Source organism: Acanthochromis polyacanthus, chromosome 6, assembly GCF_021347895.1.
Source record: "Acanthochromis polyacanthus isolate Apoly-LR-REF ecotype Palm Island chromosome 6, KAUST_Apoly_ChrSc, whole genome shotgun sequence".
Classification (NCBI taxonomy): Eukaryota; Metazoa; Chordata; class Actinopteri; family Pomacentridae; genus Acanthochromis; species Acanthochromis polyacanthus.
Genome location: NC_067118.1, coordinates 37,316,126 through 37,338,045, shown reverse-complemented (window position 1 = coordinate 37,338,045; position 21,920 = coordinate 37,316,126). Strand labels below are relative to the sequence as shown.

General features: G+C 44.5%; 1 protein-coding gene across 2 annotated transcripts in view; it reads left to right on the top strand.

Moving 5' to 3' along the window:
• huwe1 (HECT, UBA and WWE domain containing E3 ubiquitin protein ligase 1) overlaps nt 1-21,920 on the top strand; it is a 45,935-nt gene that overhangs the window by 20,446 nt on the left and 3,569 nt on the right. Inside the window, exons 33-78 of one of the 2 annotated variants that reach the window (XM_051949164.1) lie at nt 1,166-1,513; nt 1,818-1,874; nt 2,324-2,446; nt 2,553-2,648; nt 2,784-3,053; nt 3,461-3,613; nt 3,708-3,835; nt 3,936-4,017; nt 4,453-4,629; nt 4,708-5,259; nt 5,411-5,606; nt 5,791-5,958; nt 6,048-6,196; nt 6,275-6,362; nt 7,586-7,809; nt 7,918-8,129; nt 8,255-8,437; nt 8,590-8,762; nt 8,849-8,988; nt 9,154-9,229; nt 9,434-9,532; nt 9,669-9,796; nt 9,878-10,037; nt 10,675-10,903; nt 11,027-11,205; nt 11,292-11,381; nt 12,128-12,288; nt 12,412-12,454; nt 13,291-13,659; nt 13,861-14,071; nt 14,387-14,511; nt 14,602-14,822; nt 14,934-15,325; nt 15,536-16,199; nt 16,328-17,042; nt 17,146-17,234; nt 17,983-18,139; nt 18,238-18,370; nt 18,567-18,769; nt 18,866-19,101; nt 19,890-19,992; nt 20,516-20,665; nt 20,792-21,037; nt 21,138-21,255; nt 21,359-21,499; nt 21,591-21,878. In XM_051949164.1, the coding sequence (XP_051805124.1) occupies nt 1,166-1,513; nt 1,818-1,874; nt 2,324-2,446; nt 2,553-2,648; nt 2,784-3,053; nt 3,461-3,613; nt 3,708-3,835; nt 3,936-4,017; nt 4,453-4,629; nt 4,708-5,259; nt 5,411-5,606; nt 5,791-5,958; nt 6,048-6,196; nt 6,275-6,362; nt 7,586-7,809; nt 7,918-8,129; nt 8,255-8,437; nt 8,590-8,762; nt 8,849-8,988; nt 9,154-9,229; nt 9,434-9,532; nt 9,669-9,796; nt 9,878-10,037; nt 10,675-10,903; nt 11,027-11,205; nt 11,292-11,381; nt 12,128-12,288; nt 12,412-12,454; nt 13,291-13,659; nt 13,861-14,071; nt 14,387-14,511; nt 14,602-14,822; nt 14,934-15,325; nt 15,536-16,199; nt 16,328-17,042; nt 17,146-17,234; nt 17,983-18,139; nt 18,238-18,370; nt 18,567-18,769; nt 18,866-19,101; nt 19,890-19,992; nt 20,516-20,665; nt 20,792-21,037; nt 21,138-21,255; nt 21,359-21,499; nt 21,591-21,878 (9,245 nt within the window). The remainder of the gene's footprint in view (nt 1-1,165; nt 1,514-1,817; nt 1,875-2,323; nt 2,447-2,552; nt 2,649-2,783; nt 3,054-3,460; nt 3,614-3,707; nt 3,836-3,935; nt 4,018-4,452; nt 4,630-4,707; nt 5,260-5,410; nt 5,607-5,790; nt 5,959-6,047; nt 6,197-6,274; nt 6,363-7,585; nt 7,810-7,917; nt 8,130-8,254; nt 8,438-8,589; nt 8,763-8,848; nt 8,989-9,153; nt 9,230-9,433; nt 9,533-9,668; nt 9,797-9,877; nt 10,038-10,674; nt 10,904-11,026; nt 11,206-11,291; nt 11,382-12,127; nt 12,289-12,411; nt 12,455-13,290; nt 13,660-13,860; nt 14,072-14,386; nt 14,512-14,601; nt 14,823-14,933; nt 15,326-15,535; nt 16,200-16,327; nt 17,043-17,145; nt 17,235-17,982; nt 18,140-18,237; nt 18,371-18,566; nt 18,770-18,865; nt 19,102-19,889; nt 19,993-20,515; nt 20,666-20,791; nt 21,038-21,137; nt 21,256-21,358; nt 21,500-21,590; nt 21,879-21,920) is intronic. The other variant, XM_022199257.2, reaches the window with a different exon arrangement.

Below are 21,920 nucleotides of genomic sequence, written 5' to 3'. Positions count from 1 at the left end.
GGCTCCACCTCGTGGTACAACTGTGTATTATAATAATTTGCAATTTTCATTTAGTACATTTTCTGACAGTTATGCTGCAAATCTGTCATTTTCTGCATAACTGATTATTATATTTATTAATTAAATCGTTAACTGTAATGAATAAATGGTATTGCTCATTTGTCTAAAAATCAAATGAGCCTTTTGCTGCCTTCAGATAGAAGTTGTTAGTTTGTGTTTTCATCATCTGAAACAAATAATACATTGTGCCCGGCAATTAACTTGGGAAACTAGTGGGAGGACAGCTGTTAGGATAATGACTAAAGATGCAGGGTTCTCTCCAGGATTTTTTTTCAGCGTAACGGCAGGTCCTCCTGCACGCGCACACAATAGACGGGAATGCGCATGCACACGCGCAGGTGCAATAGACGGGAACGGGTCAATCGACAGGAAAGTACGGCTGAGGTGGGGAGACATAAACTAACCTAGATAGGCACCCAGTCAATAAAAGCAAACGCACGTGGCGTTATCTGTCAAAATAACAGCGCAATGGCCCTAATCACAGTGTTAACCCTTCCTGTTCGGCCCCCGACCGTGGTCAGGAAGCTCGGGGTTAACCCCCTTCACTTCCTCAGCAGCCGTAGAGGCAAAGACACAAGAGCCCTGCCGCATCGAAGAACACTGCAGCCTTTATTGTAAATTAACAGTAGCTGAACTGCACAGTACCGCCAACCCAGCAACTACGCACCTCCTCTCCTCCTCTACCGAACCGACTGCCGTCTCTCTCTCGCGCGCTGCATTCAAGGTCGCTTGGACATCTTGCTCTCCCCCTCCCTCTCACACACACACGCTGCTCTCTCTCCCTCTCTCATGACGGAGCCACACACTCTCATAACAACAGCGTAACCTTTGAAATGCGCTGGCGTAGCGGCCCTAATTACAGCGTAGTCTTTTAAACTGACAGCGTAACGGGCCGTTACGCTGAAATGCGCTGGCGAGAACCCTGAGATGGATGCTGAAGCACTGACTGTTCAGTGAGTGCATTTCTGTAATTTAATACCATGTGGAGATAAAAGTCAAAATTAGGCAACAAACTTTCATGAACTCCATGACCAACATGAAGTGATTCATGCTGTTTCATGTCTTCTTGTATCAGTCTTTGTAACAAAGTCTCTCCTTCATCAAGGCTGCATTCAGCTGCATCCGCAGTCTGTGGAACAGGAAGCCGCTGAAAGTCTATGGTGGCAGGATGGCTGAGTCCATGCTGGCCATCCTCTGCCACATACTGAGAGGGGAACCAGTTATTCAGGAACGTCTGGCTAAGGAGAGAGAGGGAACTGTGCGGCCAGATGACGAGGGGGCCCCAACTGGCTCTTTGGCACCGAGTGGGGCCCCAGGAGCCTCTACAACAGGAAGCGAGGCACCAGCAGCGAGTGGAACAGCTTCTGGAGGGCCAGCAGGAGGATCCACTGATGATTCTACCAACTCTACACCTCGTCGTGAGCCCCAAGTTAACCAGGCTCAACTCACACAGGTTTGTGGGAAAGATGTATGACATTCTGCTATTTTTTGAGGATCTTTTTATGCAAGTTGTTTATTTATTTGGAGGTTGATAGTTTATTCTCCTTGCTAACTGTGGTTTATCTCTGGTGTCAGTATTTTCAGCTTGTTGTGTTGGTACTGTAGGCAGTTTTGATAGAACAGGTTAACAGCATAATTATTATGTATCCAAGTGGCCATGTAAGCAAGAAGTTGAAACAAAGGTGCTGTATTTACCAATCTTGTCCCCCAATATTCTGCATGCACTGAATCCTGGGCCACCATTTATTTTACAACAGGGAAGATACAGAGGGAGAGGGAGACCAGCAGAGGAAAGCCAGCAGCACCTCCAACAGGTATCAGAATTGTCAAAAAGAGGGAAGAAATTAAGAGGTGAAGAGAGGTAGGGAGTAAAGGATGGAGCCAGAATGGAGAGAGAGAACTGGTTAAACAGAGACAGTGAGAGAGACACTTGGATAAGATTATTGGATTATTCATACCTTTAGAGACAGAATGTTATAAGTGTTGTGAAGGAAAAAGGTCTGAAAGGGTGTTGTAGAAAGATTACAGAGGCTGTGTTAGAGTCCTCTAAGTCATGATTTTGGGGGAAAAAAGAAAACAAGTGATAAAATATGTTTATTCTTCACAATACTAACAAATGTGTTCAACTTTTTCCTTCACCCTAAGTCATTTTTCTGTAGTTATCTATTAAACCTCATAGTCCTTGTTCCCTCCGATTCTATCCACTTTCCCTTCGCTCATCACCTCATCTCTATGTACTCTTCTCTTTTCTGTGGTATTTTAGCTCATGGATATGGGCTTCTCAAGAGAACATGCCATGGAGGCCCTACTGAACACCAGCACCATGGAGCAGGCCACAGAATACCTGCTTACACACCCTCCTCCACTCCTTGGTGGAGCAGTAAGGGTAAGACTTTATTTACATTATTGTCAAACACGCAAGTATTTTGTTTCTTTATAGTTTCCATCGGTCAAACTCAGCCAGCTGACACTGTTGTTTTTATTCCATCTAGGACCTGACTATGTCTGAAGAGGACCAGATGATGAGGGCAATTGCCATGTCACTTGGGCAAGAGGTCAGCATGGAGCAACGTTCTGACTCTCCTGAGGTGTGTCTTTCTTACCGGCCAAATTACATGGAAATAGTTTAAATGGCCTAAACTGTTCTTGCTGAGTAAAACATAATGAATACATAAATTCCAGTTAGGTAAAGCAGCTGTTGAGAATATTTCTGTCTGCTTCAGGAAGCTGCACGTCGGCGTGAGGAGGAGGACAGAAGAGCCAGAGAGCGGGCAGAAGAGGAGGAGGCACGTTGCTTAGAACGCTTCATGGAGGCTGAGCCACTGGACCCCCAGGAACTACATGCCTTCACTGACTCCATGCTGCCTGGCTGCTTCCATCTTTTGGATGAGCTGCCTGACACAGTGTACCGACTCTGTGACCTGCTGATGACTGCCATCAAGAGAAGTGGCCCAGAGTACAGGGACCTTATTCTTGGCCAAGTTGTCCACCAGGTCAGTCGATTAAAATACTTCAGATTCAGTAATTTAGGGGAAGGGATGTTTAAGTACATTCCTGTGTAACATTTTATGTTTTCTGTTGTATGGCTGATATCTGCAATTAAACTCTTGCATTACTCCTTTGGCAGAACACACAAAATACGAGTAGTCAAATGCAGATTGCCAGTCAGTTCAGTACAATTTGTTGTGATGTTTGTAATTGATTGTTGCGTATTTCAAAACAAATGCTTTTCAGCAGGTTCATAGCATACCAAAATTCAGCTCTGCAAGCAAATTTAAATTTTTGTGTTTTATCACTTATTAGAAGTGACAGGGGAAACATCTTAAAGCCGTAGGCTTTAAATGATCCTGACAAAAGAAGTTTGAACGTCTGAGCCTGATTGTGTGCATGATGTGTGTAGGTGTGGGAGGCAGCGGATGTGCTGATCAAGGCAGCTGAGCCCCTGACTACTAGTGACACAAAGACGGTGTCTGAGTGGACCAGACAGATGGCCACACTGCCCCAGGCCTCCAAGCTGGCAACACGAATTCTGCTGCTCACGTTGCTCTTTGAGGTAACAGAAATAATGGTTCTGTCATAGAGACACGTTTTTGTCAGTGGTTATTTGTGCAGCTCATACATTCATTGGTGATTTTCTGTTTTGACAGGAACTGAAGTTGTTAGGTGCCAGAGTGGTGGAGAACAGTGGGATCCTTGATTTGCTGATCAAGCTTCTTGAGGTTGTGCAGCCATGTCTGCAAGCAGCTAAAGAACATAAAGACATCCAGACACCAAAGTGAGTTTTACACAGCCCCGTGTACCCCGTTTCATTTGCAAATCCTTGATATGTTTGTGGTATGAATTTGTAAAAATTAAAAATGTGCTTTTTCCTTCAGATGGATCACACCAGTACTGTTGATCATTGACTTCTATGAGAAGATGGCAGTCTCCTCAAAGCGCAGGGAACAAATGAACAAGGTACAAACAACGCCACAGTTGAGAATAATACATTGCTTAAATGGATGCACCACACAGAAGTACAGGCAGGTATTATGGGCGAATGAGTGGGAAAATTAAGAGTAGGAACAGAGCAAGTACAAAACCTACACCTGATCTTCCTATTGTCTTATTGTCTACATGATCAGTACTCTTTGCTGTTTTGTTCAAGACTTGTCTTGAATGAGCTGTATCAATACAATAAGGTATACCTTTTGGGTACCCGTATACAGGAAGTTGACAAAACACCCATGATTTCTTACAATATTGCACCCATAAACACAATGTTGTTAATTTTTGTTGTGCTTGTGGCAAGGGTTCTTACATTACCTCTTTTCAGTCTATTTTAAGATATTAGTGTTGTGCAGCTGCACCTTTTTTGTAAAATGACTGAATTCTCTCTTTGTTTGCACTTAGTATCTGCAGCCCAATGGTAATAACTGGCGATGGTTTGATGACCGCTCAGGCCGTTGGTGCAGTTACAGTGCATCCAACAACAGTACCATTGACTCAGCATGGAGGGCTGGGGAGAGCAGTGTCCGCTTCACAGCTGGACGCCGGAGATACACTGTGCAGTTTAACACCATGGTCCAGGTATACACTCTCATTTTTGTCTGTCTGTGAACACTCTATATGGTTTGTTTGTTTAACTGAAACCACTTTATTGGACAGGTAAATGAAGAGACTGGGAACAGGAGGCCCGTGATGTTGACTGTCCAGAGAGTGCCTCGCATTCCCAAACCTTCTAAGGCTGGTAGTGTTACGGACTCTGAGAGAGAGGAGGGAGACAGGGGCAAAGTGGAAGAAACCCAGACTGACCTAGACTCAGGTACAGCAGTGGAGATGAGTGCTCCAAAGGAGGATTCCAGCCAGGTGAAGGAGACCACCTCTGGCCCCTCATCTTCCCTGGAGCCTGACTACTCTCAGGGATCTGATATTGTTGTCCAAGGCCTGACTGAGGACATGACTACTGTTCTTATTCGAGCCTGTGTCAGTATGATTAGTGTTCCTGTGGATCCAGACACTCTTCATGCCACACTGCGTCTCTGTTTACGCCTTACGCGCAATCACCACTATGCAATGATGTTTGCTGAGCTGAAGAGCACACGGATGATTCTGGGACTGACGCAGAGCTCTGGCTTCAATGGCTTCACCCCTCTTGTGACTCTGTTGTTCAGACACATCATAGAAGATCCCGCGACTCTGCGGCACACCATGGAAAAGGTGAATGTTTTTTCGTACTCTTTGGATGCAGATCATAGTATATGTAGATATTGACAACACTGACATATTTTCTCCAGATTGTTATCTTCTAAGTTATGCTTCTGAGATTTGTTGATCTCATAATCCAATTCTTCTCTAATCCATACCATAGGTGGTACGGTCAGCAGTGACCAGTGGAGCAGGTAGTACCACCTCAGGAGTGGTGTCAGGCAGCCTTGGTTCCAGAGAAATCAATTACATTCTGCGTGTCCTGGGCCCTGCTGCCTGCCGTAACCCTGAATGCTTTGCTGAGACTGCCAGCAATTGTGTCCGCATCGCTCTGCCTGCACCTCGTGGAGCTGGCACAAGTGAGTGTGCAAACTTTTCAAAAATATGAAATACTGTTCATTTAGAAGTTTACTTTGAAATGAGTAACAACCTCACAGTTACATCTGAAGTTATGAGTATTGTAAAAGTGACAGATCTATTTGCATATCCAAATGTGAAAATGTTTTAGTCCCAATAAGCTTTTGCACTTTCTTTTTTCTACAGCTTCTGATGATGAGTTTGAGAACCTTCGAATTAAGGGGCCCAATGCTGTGCAGCTGGTGAAGACCACTCCTCTGAAACTGTCTCCCTTACCCCCTATCCCTGACACCATCAAGGAAGTCATCTATGACATGCTCAATGCATTGGCTGCCTACCATGCTCCTGAAGAACGTAAGGCATTTTATCGCCCTGTTTGTCATTTCAATGAAGATACTCCGTTAAATATTTCAGCTTATGAGTGTTTTATGTATATATCACAGCTGAGCGGCCAGAAGAGCGTGCTGCAGCTGTGCCTGGTGGTCAAGACCTTTGCCAGATCTTACAGGACGTTGGTGATGATGTTTACCAGCAGTACCGGCTCACCCGACAGGGGAGTGACTTTGACTCCCAGTCTGCATTCCATATCAATGTGAGACTCCGTGACAAGCAGTCCTGTTTAGCTTGCATATTGACACATGGCATTTGTCATTCCCTTAGTTAATAATAGAACCACGTCTCTTCCTCTCAGACTCAAGTGTTTGCTGCTGATGGAGGTGTGGCTGAGTCTTCCCAATCTGGAACACCACAAGGAGACGGTAAGACAAAAAAGGAAAATTTTCCTTAACACCGGGATAGAAATCCGTGCTAATTAACACCACATATCATATGTCATCACGTTGATTAATTATCTGTCAGTCTATTAACGTTGATTTTGTTGGTGGTGGTTTTATTAAGCACTGTTTAGCATGACTGATGTCTGTCAACAGTTTCAGTAGTCACTAATCTGTTTTTTTAATCATTCAACTGTGTTCTTCTGCCAGTATTTTAATAATATAATTTTGCCATGAGATTTTATTTTTAATTTATATTAAACCAATAAAGGTTGACAATGTGCTTCACACCAGGTATATAATTATTTATATAGTATTAATTTCATCTTCATGTGACAGGGTACCCGCGGATCCTTAAAAAGTATTAAAAAGTCTTAAATTCATGTATCTAAAATTAAGGCATTAAAATGTCTTAAATTCATTAGAAATTCCTTAAATACAGTAGTCAGTGGTCTTAAATTGTCGGGTCTGTTTTTTTTTACTCGGGGACTTTGAGTAACGTAAAAGTTGCGCCGGAAGTTTAATTTCAGTCGCGCGCAGACTCCTTTTTTCCTTTCTTCCTCGCGTCACCGGTCAGTCAGGATGGGTAAGTGCAAGTTTAAGCAGTGTTGGCTGGAGGACAGTCGGTTTCAAAGCTGGTTGAAAACTGTTGCCAATCTCGAGGAGGCCAGGTGCATTCTTTGCAAGAAGGATTTCAAACTCGGCACCATGGGAATTAAAGCGGTCGAATCACACATGCAGGGCGCTAAGCATAAAATGGCGACAGAGAGCCAAAAACAAACGCCGGGCATCTCTCATTTTTGTGTGGGTCCAGCGCCCCAGCTAACAACAACCGCCGCTGCTACCGGTGCTGCTAGCAGCACTGACCTGACGGTTATCTTTGGTGGGACAGCAACACTCAAATCCGAGGTGTTATGGATCTTGAACACTATGGTGAAACATCAGTCCTACACCTCAAATGAGGGGATTGGCGATCTTTTTCGTGTGATGTTTCATTGAGGTTCTAGTACAGCGGGATCCCTAACCATCGCTTGTATTTATAGGATTTTTTTTTTTAAATTCAGTCTTAAATTTCATTCAAGACGGCATTAAAAAGGTCTTAAAAAGTCTTAAATTTGACTTGCTGAAACCTGCAGATACCCTGTGTGAGCTAATACTTTACCTATGTAGTGCATGTCATATTCATACTGTTATTTTGACTTCCTCAGCCTCCACACCAGAAGAGATGCGGGAGGAGAAGAAAGAACAAGAGGGAGAGAAAGGTACCAGCTCAGACGAGAGTAAAGCAGCTAAGGTGAAGGCAAGTAAGCCTCTAATGCCTACCTCTACCATCCTGAGACTGCTGGCTGAACTGGTGCGCTCCTATGTGGGCATCGCCACACTGATTGCCTCCTACTGCTACACCGCTGGACAGTCCGAGCTTATTAAGGAGGTGGGTAGTTTAACGCAATGATCAGCTTTTCACACCTCTGTCTTGCAATCCCTTTTATGCCCTCATTTTTTTCTCTTAACCTATTTGGACATGTCTGCTTTCTAACAGGATTGCAGTGTTCTAGCCTTTGTGCTGGACCATTTACTGCCTCACACCCAGAATTCAGAGGATAAGGACACTCCAGCATTGGCACGTCTCTTCCTAGCTAGTCTGGCAGCTGCTGGTACTGGCACTGATGCCCAAGTGGCCCTGGTGAATGAGGTGAAGGCTGCCCTTAGTCGAGCATTGGCAATGACAGAAGGTGCTGAAAAACATGCCAGGTAAGCAGGATATAAATGCACAACACAACCTGATATTGACACAATAACCCTTAATTTATTGATTAATAATTTAGTTGGATTTGTACAAACTTTCTCACTTTTGTCGTGGGGCATCGGTTTTACAGGCTTCAGGCTGTGATGTGCATCATCAGCACCATCATGGAATCCTGTCCTTCCACATCCAGTTTCTATAGCACAGCAGCAGCGAAGACACAACATAATGGCATGAACAACATCATAAGGCTCTTCCTTAAGAAAGGACTGGTGAACGACTTGGCTCGCGTCCCTCACAGCTTGGATTTGTCCAGGTATATAATTCCATTAATTCAATTTAATTTACAAATCCAAATTAGCTAATGATTCACCTGGAAGAAATAACCTTTGGAGTTAAAACAAACAAGCAAGTTTTACATCAGTGTTCAATTACTCCCATCTTTTTTCTTTACATCATTTGCTTTAGTCCCAACATGGCCAACACAGTGAATGCTGCCCTGAAACCACTGGAGACTCTGTCACGCATTGTTAACCAACCCAGCAGTCTGTTTGGGGGCAAAGGAGGCTCGAGCAAGAACAAGGCAGAACATGACACTGTGGGCACCGCCAGGGACAGCAACAGCAACACTCAGGACCAAGGTATCCACATGAGACAGAGGCGGTACCACAGTACTCTCCCTGTGACTCCAAATAGATCTGTTGCTTATATGTGACATCCATTGCAGGAGAGTCTGGTGAGGCAGAGCCAGTGGATGGCAGCCACCGGGTGCAGGGAACAGACAGTGACCTGATGGATGGAGAGACAGAAGGAGACACGGTGGTCATTGCTGGTCAGCCAGAAGTTCTCAGTACACAAGCTATGCAGGTGAATAACTTTGTATTTCACACAATGCTCACTTTTTCTCCTCATTGCCATATCATAGAATCGGATTTAACTAAATGTAGCAAATTAAGCTCCTAAGTCAGAGCCATTTCTTCACTTTACTTGATGGCTGACATTGTATTTGCATTTAATTTCCTGTTCATGAAGGTCGAGAATGAGTTGGTGGATCTGATTGATGAGCTGTTGGAAAGAGATGCTGGCACTGTGAACAGCACAATTATAGGTAAGCCACTACATTGATTCCAGAGGAGATAACGAAGGCACATGGAGGAAAAAAAAAGTGTAGTACAATTGTATATACTAGCACTATGCCTTAGTGGGGAAAAATTTTAAAGTAATGTTATGATTCTAGAACACTCCTTGTATTGCAAACAGGCAAACAAAACCTAGAGATTATGCATCACGTGTTGTGTGTGTTTTCAATCAGTGGGACGCAGCGGTGAAGATGAATCGCAAGAGGATGTGTTGATGGATGAGGCCCCCTCTAATATCAGCCAGGCATCTACTCTTCAGGCCAACCGTGAAGGTAAGACATTAGCACACCAGAATGCTGTTTGTTTTATTATCACGAGTAGAACTTGCTGTTGTTGTGATTGGTCTCACTTGCGACTTTTCCAATAAGATCTTCTTGTAAGGATATGTGTGTTTCTCTCATCCATCAGACTCCATGAACATCCTGGAGCCAGAGGATGAGGAACATACACAGGAGGAAGATTCTAGTGGCAGCAATGATGATGAAGATAGCCAGGATGAGGAGGAGGAGGAGGAAGAGGAAGAGGAAGAGGATCAGGTGTGGATTGATGCAATGAAATTCATGAGAGGAAGTTTGATTGTTGCTTATACTTACAACTCGACTACTGCTGTTCTTAAGGATGATGAGGAAGGAGATGAGGATGATGATGATGAAGGTTCAGAGATGGAGTTGGATGAAGACTTCCCTGACATCAATGCTGCACCACACATCCGCTTTGAGAGGTTTGACAGGGATGATGACCTCATCATAGAGTTTGACAACATGTTCTCCAACAACGGTGAGCAAGATCATTTACTAACTTTTATTGCGGTCAGATTAACCAATTGTTGATTGATTCCTAGTTGATACCTCACCATCTCAGGTTAATCAGTTGAAAAGAATGAGTTTGAAATCAAGTACATCTTAATTCTATACATACTTTAAAGCTTCTTTCTCCATTAAACTCGCTCTTTGCACAACTGGATGATCACTCTGATTTCCAAATAGTGGTTCTAATGCCACATGACAACAGACCTTTTTCACATTAGATATCCTGACTTGTAGTAGGAGAAGCAAAGACAAAGCAGTTTTTTTAGAATGCTGCCTTATTTCCATAAAGTGCCATGCCAGTCATTCAGCATATTGTGCATAATAACATTTAAACCTGTTTTACTTTTGTAACATATCAGAATGTCTTGTGTAAAAAAAAAAAAAAAAAAAAAAAGTTAACAAAGATACCCTCCTGCTAAACCTCTGCTTGCTTCAGCCACTGAAACTTGTATTGGTGCCTCCCAAATTAGTAGTTACAAATGGAACAGGTGGTACAGAGACTCAAATTTCATTAGACTGATTTTGTTTTTTTAAGTGTTGCATGGGGTTGTGCCATAGTTGTCCCCCTAATGTCTGCCTACTGTTTTCTGTTATTTTTCCATCAGCTGACATCCCTCCTTCCCCAGGAAACATCCCTAGCTCCCACCCACTGATGGTGCGCCACGCTGACCACGGTTCCCTCACCCTAGGTGTGGCGGGGACCAGCAGCCGTCTGGCACAGGGCATGGGTCGCAGCCAGAGGACACTCCGTCAGCTCACTGCCAACAGTGGACACACCATCCATGTTCACTACCCAGGCAACCGCCAGCCCAACCCTCCACTCATCTTGCAAAGGTGAAAAAACGGTTCTTTTTGTGTCTGTTCAACAACACATCTGTGTAGCTGTATATGCTACAGCAGTTTTCTTTGTAATTTGTCGTAATTAGAATGTGTGTTCCTTCTCTTGTCACTTCTTAGACTGTTGGGCCCCAGTGCAGCAGCAGACATTTTACAGCTGTCCAGCTCACTACCTCTGCAGTCTCGTGGTCGTGCCCGCCTGTTGGTTGGAAATGAGGATGTGCACATAATTGCTCGCTCTGATGATGAGTTGTTGGATGACTTCTTCCATGAGCAGAGCAGTACTGGTGGTCAAGCAGGTAAGAATTACTGTTGGCTGCTGTCACTGTTGCTTGGTTTATTATTATGTACATTTCTGACATGCCTGTTCTTTTGGTCTCTCTAGGCACACTCTCTAGTATTCCTACTGCCTTAACTAGGTGGACAGATGAGTGTAAGGTGCTGGATGCTGAGAGTATGCACGACTGTGTAGCAGGTAAATGGATATTAAATCATGGAGTTGTTTCAGTGGTAATACGTTTCATGACAAAAATGATATTTTTTTTACTGCATACCTGCTATGTTTGAAAATGTGCCCATATATTGGTAATGGCTATTGGTGCTTTGAATAAGATGGTCAAGTAGTTGCAAGCATTCCCTGTTCATTTTATTCAGGTCAAGACACTCCTTTAATACGTCAGTAGTTTGACCACATGCCTGATTGGCCATGATTTTTCTGACGATGTTTGGAGTAAAATCCTTAATGGAGATTTTATTTACAGAAACATAGTTACATGTATTACTAAAGACATCAGTGATTTTTCTTTTAAGTTTGTTTTGTCTATACTATAGAAAAATGTAGTCTCAGGACCTAATTTTTGGTGAAGTACTTCATGTCCATTGTCTTAAAACCCAAAGTACACAAAACACTCACAAATCATAGTACTTAGGTTTGTGGCATTTTTGTACCACATCTTTCTCCGTTGGGCTGCTTCATTAGTGTTCAGGGTTGCAAAGGTAGCATGATATTTGTGACACAACACAAACAGGAGTAAATAATATAATCTGATCCTGCATTAAGGTGTGATTTCTTCCAATTCATGATTAATGAATACTGTTATTACTGATTTGAATTCATCCACAATGTTTAATAACTTTACTTAAAGTAGCTTTAATTGACCTAGTAACTTTGAATTACAGCCACAACCAAGGATCAATTCTGATGTCTTTGTCTGCTTTCAGTGGTGAAGGTGCCTATCCTGCAGCATCTGGAGAGTCTGCGAGATGAGGAACTGGAAGAGCGTAGGGAGAAGAGAAGGCGACAGCTGGCTGAGGAGGAGGAGTCAAAGCAGAATGAGAGGAGGGCTTCTGGAGCAGAACAGGCCAGAGAACAGAGCCTGCAGGTCAGCACATAATGCATGTTTATTGACTATATAGGAGGAGAAATTTTCAAATGTCAAAGCATTTTTTTTGACTGACGTATTCACTTTATGCTAATGTGTATTGTTTGTTTTCTTTGTCCACAGGGTTCTGGACTGGGGACAGTTAATGGTGCAGAGAACACTGCAGGTACTGATATTCATATAGATGTTGTTTTTGTTTGTCTTTAATGTTAAAATTCCTTGACCTGTGTGGATTGGACAACTCAGTGAAGGGCACCCAGAGGCAAGCAGCCAGCTTGCTGTGCGTGCTGTGGGATGAGGTAGTAGTTTGTATAGTTTTAGGATCACACCAGATCTGGGAGATAACTATACAGTCTACTGTCTTTCTTATGGCAACGCCATACCAGCTCATCATCTTCATTTGTTGCAAAGGAGCCAATCTCTTGTGAAATGCTCCAATAATTCTCAAACTGAAAATCCCTGATAAACATTACTGTCATATGCACCTTATTCTATTCCTTATTCTATTTTCATTACATTTCTGGTGTACAGTGTTGCTTGATATGTATCTCATTGCATTTCTCTGCTGCTACTTGTGCTGTGGTGAGGTAGTAAGTTGTGTTGTTGTTGGGGATCAGGATTGTGCACCCCGTTCAGGAGATAACTATACAACTTACTGCCTTCCTCAGCAGAGGCCTTTGGCATCTAAATAACACATGTTGTAGAGATAATCAGGTTACTGTTATTTATGTTCTCTTTATGTGTGCTTGCATTACTTCAAACATTAGCCATGAACATCTTAAAGTTTGGAAACACTTTTGATTGCAGTTGTATTTTGGGACTCCTGTTAATTTGTTAGATGCACAAGTACTGGTACTTGTTAGTAAGCATAGGAAAAAAATGCTAGTCAAATGAAACTGCAGTTTTACTTTAAGACATAATCTGTGTAGTTTTTTTCTCATAAAGAAAGTATTAACAACTCTATTCCTGTCTTCATATACATTTTCTCTCTGGATGTTGCAGAGGGCGAGCAGGCTCAGGGTGGTACGATGTCGTGTCTGGATCCACCCAGAGTCTCGGAGGGCTTCCTCACTGCTCCCCCTTCTGGAGAGGTCACTCCCACCACACCTGCCCCTCATGAACAGGCCCTGGTCTCCCTGGAGACTGCGATTAGTCAGCAGGTCCACCAGCCAATTGCTGACCTGCTACTGGCCGAATCGCATGCCAGCTCACTGGCTGCTCTGGCAGGGGCTGGCCTTCCTCCCTTGTCGGCAGCCGACAGGTCAAGCAGTGAAGCAGAGGCATCTCAGATGGAAATGTCCCCAGCACCCACAATCGGTGAGAGAGTCGGAGGAGGTGGTGGTGGAGGAGCGTTGGATGAAGGCAGGGAAGGTAGACTAACTTTGAAAACTTTGTTTATAGACTGACCAACAGTAAGGACACACATTTACAATGTAAAATATGATCTTGATTGAGGTCCAAGCTAGAAGCTATCATATTGTGAAAACTGTGAATGCAAATCATTCACCCAAGGAATTTTACACTGAATGACAAGATATCCTAAGTTAACCTCAACTATTTCTATTCCTTCAGCCTCCTTAAGTCCAGACATTGTGGAGAACTCAGAGCCTGCAGTAGTTGGTGTGTCACAACTGGAAGGGTCACCAATGGATACCAGCAGCCCTGCCTCTGCCACTCAGGAAGAAGCTGCTCCCAATCCTGCCCAGACCGCCCAGCTGTCTCAGGAGCTGTCTGGCAGTGGGGAAAGTGGGCTGACTGACAGGCAGACAGATGTGGAGACTGGGTAAGTAGCTTGAAGTATCATTGCTGACCAAATGTGTGTTCAAAAGCAGTATAATCTGCCCTATAAATGTCCTGACCAGACAACCGTAAGTGTTCATAAAGATGAGTTACGGATCATGTAGATGCCTACTCCCTCTTCATTGATGCTTTAGTTTTCAGTATTCTTACATCAACTCAGTTTATGATATTTTGTAAAACGCCAACAAATTTCCATCAAGCAGTTCAAGCGCGTTCTGTCCAGTTTGACACTTGATTAGGTACATACATAATCACATATTTTGTCGAGTGACAACAGAGCTTTTTTTTATGTGTACAGCTCCACTTCTGTATCGTCCCCTGGGGAAACGATGCCCAGGAGTGATAGTGCTGACAGTCAGTCCCAAGCCATCCAGGAAGAGCCCCTCCCATCCACCAGCAATGAGGAGGAGGACCCACTTGCAGGTAAAATAATTTGCTACCATGCTTCTGCAGTTTTTAACACATTTTTATAAATTTTACATTTCATAATGTGATGTTTTTTTGTCTTGGTAGGCATCAGTCTACCAGAGGGTGTAGATCCCTCCTTCTTGGCAGCGCTTCCTGAGGACATCCGTCGAGAGGTGCTGCAAAATCAGCTTGGCATCAGACCACCCTCACGTCCTCCTCCTGCTACAAGCCTGCCTTCCACTACTGCACCAGTGCTGGGAGGACCAGGGGTTACAGAAGTCAGCCCTGAGTTCTTAGCGGCTTTGCCACCTGCCATCCAGGAGGAGGTAAGAGAGACTGACATAAAAGAAGTTTACGGAACACAAAATGTTAATCTTGAGAAATATGATTTCCAAGCAAATAACTGAAAAATAAGTAATCTGCTCTTTCTTACTTAGGTTCTTGCACAGCAGCGAGCAGAGCAGCAGCGAAGAGAGCTAGCACAGCAGCCTCCACAGGGAGACACCCCTCTGGACCCAGTAACCTTCATCCAGACGCTGCCCTCAGAGCTCCGTCGTAGTGTCTTGGAGGACATGGAGGACAGCGTGTTGGCTGTCATGCCTCCAGATATTGCTGCTGAAGCAGCTGCGCTTCGTAGAGAACAAGAGGCACGTCAGAGGCAACTGATGCACGAGAGGCTGTTTGGTCATAGCTCATCTTCAGCCCTCTCAGCCATCTTGCGTTCACCAGCCTTCACCAGTCGATTAGGGAGCAATCGTGGCGTCCAGTACACCCGACTGGCTGTGCAGAGAGGAGGCACATTTCAGATGGGGGGAGGAACGAACCATAGGTAAGGGGAAAGAGTCATTTAATGCCAGTTTTGAGAATTTACTTTTCAAAATTCTTTTTTGGGGGGTAAATTACATGAAGAATAAGTACATCATCATCATGAATCACTAAAAAAAAGTCTGACTTTTATGTTACAGAGAATTTATGATCAAATCATACAGCAATTTCACAGGTGATAAGCTGAATGTATGTTTCACCTGTGTTTCCTCAGACCATCCAGTTCAAGTGTGGACTCTTTGTTGCGTCTGCGAGGACGATTGCTGTTGGACCATGAGGCCTTGTCCTGCCTGCTGGTTTTACTGTTTGTGGATGAACCGAAACTTAACACCAGTCGCCTGCACCGTGTGCTCAGGAACCTCTGCTACCACTCTCAAACACGTGGATGGGTCATTCGCAGTCTGTTATCCATACTCCAGCGCAGCAGCGAGAGTGAGGTATGTGTGGAAACCTCACGTCTAGAAGATTCTCGTGGCAAGAGGAGCACCCAGGGAGGCTGCGGAGGAAAAAGTTCAGCAGCCTCTTCCCTCTCCTCGTCATCCTCCTCTTCTTCTTCATCCTCATCTTCCTCCTTAGAGTTACTGAACAGGGTGGAGTCTCGCAGTTCTAGCCAGCTTTCCTGGCTGTCTGTTTCTATGGATGCAGCCTTGGGCTGTCGGACAAACATTTTCCAGATTCAGCGAGTGTCAGGCAGGAAACATGCTGACCGGCATTCAGCTGGGAGCTCCACAGCATCTGGAACACTTGTGGGAGGAGTGTCAGGCACCGCTGCAGGTGTCACGTGTGCTGGTGGTGGAGGCTCCACTGTTCATATCCACCCACAAGCTGCTCCCGTGGTTTGTCGACACGTGCTGGACACACTTATCCAGCTAGCTAAGGTAAGAGTCCAGATGTCTTGATCCTCATCTGCTCCAACATCTTTTGTCTATTGTCTGTTGTAAGAATTGAAAAAAAATGTCAATTAGGTTACAGTTGTTTAAATCCTTTTTGTTGTCTGTCTGTGCAGGTTTTCCCTAGCCATTTCACCCAGCAGCGCTGTAAGGATTTGTCAGCTTCATCTTCTGACCTGGATTCTCGCCTTTGTTCAGCCTCCTCGGGGGGAGGGGGTGGAGGTGGGGGCTCCAGATCAGGATCGCAATCTCAGAGCAACCCTAACGCCTCCAACACCCAGAACTCCTTGGGGTCTTCTGTCATTACTCCCCAATCACTGGGAATCTCCACAGATTTTTGGGACCTGCTGGTCAAGCTTGACAACATGAATGTCAGTCGCAAGGGCAAAGCCTCGATGAAGACAGTGCCTCTGGGTGGCAGTGCTGAGGCAGAAGGAGCCCAGTTCAGCTTAGAGACCTCACCTCTAGGCCAGCTAATGAACATGCTGTCCCACCCAGTTATCAGACGGAGCTCATTGCTCACTGAAAAGCTCCTGCGCCTGCTCTCCCTCATATCCATTGCCCTACCTGACAACAAGGCCACGGAGGTGCCTGCTGGACACCCAACCCCACAGGCTGCCAACCCTAACACCGCAGCCAGCTCAGGAGCCACAGTCTCAGTCACAACACAGGGCACGGCATCAGTGGGCTCCATCCAGCCCACTGTGGCCATCCCGGGAGCCTCTGTCGGAGCTGCAGCACAGGGTACTTCCTCAGGGACAAGTCTAGCAACCTCCCAGACATCGTCTACAACAATCTCTATACCTACATCCACTGGAACAATCTCTACAGGTACTATTTTTTTATTCCAAAATAAAATGTCACCAGTTGATTTAGTCTTTATAAAGTAACAGATTTCATTAGAAAACTATGATGTTTGTATTTGCCAAAACAGGAAAACAGAGGGGCACTACTAGCAATATAGAGAGTGACAAGATGGCCTCCACTGGACTAACGGAGAAACAACTTCAGCTCTCTGTGGAGGTATGGAGGAAGAATATAGAACGTGTCATAGGGAATCAGTCACAGGATATGTGAAACTCTCTTACTACTCACAGAAAAATGGAGCTTGAAATCAAAGTACATTTTTGAGATATTAGCCTGGATAACACTGAGAATCCGTAGGTAAGCATATTATAGTACAAGTTGAGGCATATTTGCTTTGTGGCGTGGCCCTAAACTGCAGACAAATATTCTATTAATTAAGGAGCTCTGACTGATCAGCAGTATTAGCTTCAGAGCTTCAAAACTCAGTTTTATCTTAAAGTTTGGTTATTTGAAGAATTGTCGAAGATGTCCTTATCAGAAAGAGGACTTTGTTTACATTGGCTGTGTTTATTTTTACTCCTCTTGCTGCCGACACTAAAATGTAATTAATGCACTGGACTCAATCCTGGCAAAATTCTATTGATACAAATAACTTTGTACAAATTCTGTGAAATCTACATTTGGTTAAATGAGCTTTAAAGTAGTAACAAAAGATCTGTTGTATGACATTGCCTCCTTGATTCAGTTCTGTTTTGGGACGTGGATAGATCAGTTGGTGTTCCACTGTTTAGAATGCTGACAGGATAATTGTTTTACTGGCCCTTGTGAATACACAGAAACATAATGGCATCGTTTGTCAATGTCTGTGTGCACTTATTGATCTGTTTTTCCTTTTCACCTTTCTGCATTTTCTTCAATCGTTTGTAATATTTTTTCTAACAACTCTTTTCATCTTCCTTACAAGGTGTTGACATCTCACTCATGTTCAGAGGAAGGTCTGGAGGATGCAGCTAACATTCTGCTGCAGTTATCTAGAGGAGACGGTGCCACCAGAGACACTGTGCTCAGACTGCTGCTCAGTGGAGCTAGACACCTCGGATACACTCTTTGCAAGCAGATAGGTCAGTTGTGGGCAACTGCACAGCTGCCAGTCCTCATATCTCTCTCTAAGCAAGTAGAGATAATTCTTTACACATGTTGCGTTTTTTCTCTCTCCCAGGAACATTACTGGCTGAGCTTAGAGAGTACAACTTGGAGCAGCAGAGACGGGCACAAGCTGATTCACATTCCCCGGATGCTCCTCCAGAGGATTCCTCCATCTCAGCCAGGCTGAAGGGGAAGATGACCAGCAGGTTAGCTTGTGATGATTCTGTGACATTGATCTGTCAAGAGACTTATAGACTGAGTGTTTTGATTAAAACTCTAGTTCTAATCAAAATTGAAAGCTAGTTTTAACTTTTCCCATGTTACGTTACAACTTACAATGATGTGTCGTATGTCATAACTATAAATTCTTTCGCTTGTGTGAATTTATTGGTTGCGACACAGGTTTGACGGGTCAGAGAGTGTAGTGATTGTGGCTGCACAGAAGCGCACGCTGGGAGGACGTGAATTACAACTTCCCTGTATGAGTTCACTAACATCTAAGACATCAACGCAGAAGTTTTTCCTGAGAGTGCTGCAAGTCATCATCCAGCTCCGCGAAGACACACGACGCGCCAACAAGAAAGCCAAACAGACAGGGCGATTAGGTAAGATGTTATGTATGGTCAGTGTTATTGATATATGCATACAATGTCCTCATGGTTTTATCAAGTGATAAAACTCCTTCCTTTCTCAACGGCCAGGCTCCACCAGTTTGGGCTCAGCCAGCAGCATCCAGGCTGCAGTGCGTCAGTTGGAGGCTGAGGCTGACGCCATCATCCAGATGGTGAGAGAGGGGCAGCGGGCACGTCGGCTCCAACAGGCCCCCCCACCCACCGCCCCTTCTGCCTCTGCCGCCGTCGCTGCTGGATCCTCAGTGGCCGCCCCCCATGCTCCCACTGGTGCTGCTCCCCCTGCTGGCACGGCTGCTGCTGCCACGGTTAGCATGGGCTGCACTGACAGCAGGCATACTCTTACTCACACACCGCACACATTTATATCGTAAAAGATCATTTGAAATCTGAAAATAAAAACATTGACTAGACAGTATAGCCATCACAGTGTGTCAGAATTACTGTGGTGGTCATCGGGATTAATGCGATTCAGTGACAATTATCTGTTTACATGCCACATGTCTAATATACTTTGCTCATACTGGCTTTGTGCATTTTGTAAAATACGCTAACCCATGACTTGCAATGCATATCTTTTTTCTCATTTTTTAGAGCAGATATCTGTAGTTACCTGTTTGTTGTTGCACTTCATTATCTGTTAAACAACATGATGCGCTGTGCTGTCACCCTACAGTCTGTTACCTCAAATGGTTTATGCGTTGTGACATCTACTCTGCTGCTGTGATGAACACTGACAGCCCCGACAGAAAGACAGATTCGCCAGTGATTCACTGCATTCTGTATCAGTGTATTTGCATTGACATGTTCTCCTGTTGATCGTGTCTAAATGTGAATGTACTGCCTGCTCCAAGCCGTTTGATCAGTTTCACTGATGTGTGTTTGCTGGCTGATGTGGCTTCATGCTTCTGGCCCTCCCTCCTCCTTCCTCCCTCTCACTGGATCATGGGAATGTCATTTTGCATGGCAGTCTCAGTCAAGGTGTCTTGCTAGGAAAAGATTCATCTTTCTAATAATTAATTCTTTTCTGTGTATTTTTTCCTGTTTTTTTTATCCCGTCTCTACCTCTCTGGTCCTACCTGGTTTGTTTCTCTAGTCTGAAGTGCAGTCAGTGTCAGAAGCCCAAGCAGCACAGAGAGATGATTCTCCAATGGACGTGGACCAGCCGTCTCCTCTAGAGCAGGATCCTCCACCTCTGGGTATGACTCAAGTAACAGTTTAAAACACCTGCTGATTTACAGTTTTTCTCCCCAACAACTGTTCCCCACATCCCCTCAACACAGTGTTTACCCTTGATTATAATGATATCATTAATTTTCCCCTGTAATTGTGTCATTACTTCAAGCATTTTCACATGAAAAATGACACATCATTTAGTAGTTAGATGGAACAAAGTTGACAAGTTACAGAAGTCATAAACTGCACATGAGAATCCTGTATTATTGGCTGCATTTCAACTTCTTGCCTCTGCTTAGGTTTTAAGATAAAGTGTATAGTATGGTGTTTTACACTCAGACATCTCAGTTGTGATAAACAGCATCTAAAACAGCAGGAGCAACTATCATAACTCAAGCAGTTCAAATATGAACACACACATATGGGCTTGTTTACAAACTGTGGAGCTTTTGGGTCCAATAAGTATTTTAAGTCTGTTACCAGGTATCAGCACGAGCAGCAAAATTGATGCAAGACTTAAATCTATTTTATAAATTCCCTTTTCAGATGAAGAAGGAAATGGACAGTCAGAGAGTGAGGAGAGACTTCCAGACCTCCCTCTGCTCAGTGAGCAGCTGCTGTTGGATGAACTATGGGATATGCTCGGGGAATGCCTGAAAGAGCTGGAGGAGTCCCATGACCAGCATGCTGTGCTGGGTAGGTGGAATCCTTCACAACAGATGTATTTATTTATGATATACTGCATGTATATTACATTGTAGTTATGTCTGTTGAATGGACTTGGTTGGGTGATATGTCCTTTATGATACTTTGTTTCCTCAGTACTCCAGCCTGCGGTGGAGGCCTTCTTCCTTGTCCACGCCACGGAACGAGAGAGCAAGCCTCCTGTGAGGGACACTCGGGAGAGCCAGTTGTCTCACATCAAAGATGAGCCTCCACCACTGTCCCCAGCACCCCTCACGCCTGCCACACCTTCGTCCCTAGACCCGTTCTTTTCCAGGGAACCATCCTCCATGCACATCTCTTCAAACCTGCCACCAGACACACAAAAGTTCCTCCGGTTTGCTGGTGAGCCTGAAGTAACATCTGAGTAAAGAGAAGGATGAAGCTTTGCTCTAAAATGCGGCGTAGTTTTTAATAGGACTCTTTTTTTTTTTCTCCCTTTCAGAAACTCACCGTACAGTGCTTAATCAGATCTTGCGCCAGTCTACCACTCACTTGGCTGATGGGCCTTTTGCAGTTCTGGTTGACTACATACGCATCCTGGACTTTGACGTGAAGAGGAAGTACGGAGAATCATGTTCCGTTTCTACCTTGCACCGTCATCCACAGTTATTGTTTTGTTTTTTTTAATCACTGACTTGCTGCACTTTCTTTTAATCCTTGCAGGTATTTCCGCCAGGAGTTAGAGCGACTGGATGAAGGCCTGAGGAAGGAGGACATGGCTGTGCATGTGAGGAGAGATCATGTGTTTGAGGACTCTTACAGGGAGCTGCATCGCAAGAGCCCAGAGGACATGAAGAACAGGCTGTAAGGCTTCATTGCTGTTCTATCCATCTTAATACCCTCTCAATTTAAAACCGCTCAACCTGTGTCGTACTCTGCTTACTTTCCACTGCAGGTACATTGTCTTTGAAGGGGAGGAGGGCCAGGATGCTGGAGGCCTGCTGAGGGAATGGTACATGATCATCTCCCGGGAGATGTTCAACCCCATGTACGCTTTGTTCCGCACTTCGCCGGGCGATCGCGTCACCTACACCATCAACCCCTCATCCCACTGCAACCCCAACCACCTCAGCTACTTCAAGTTTGTGGGTCGTGTTGTGGCCAAGGCAGTCTATGATAACCGGTTACTGGAGTGCTACTTCACCCGCAGCTTCTATAAGCACATCCTGGGCAAGAGTGTCAGGTATTTCAGCTTCTAGCAGTTAAAGCCGTTTATTACACTGGA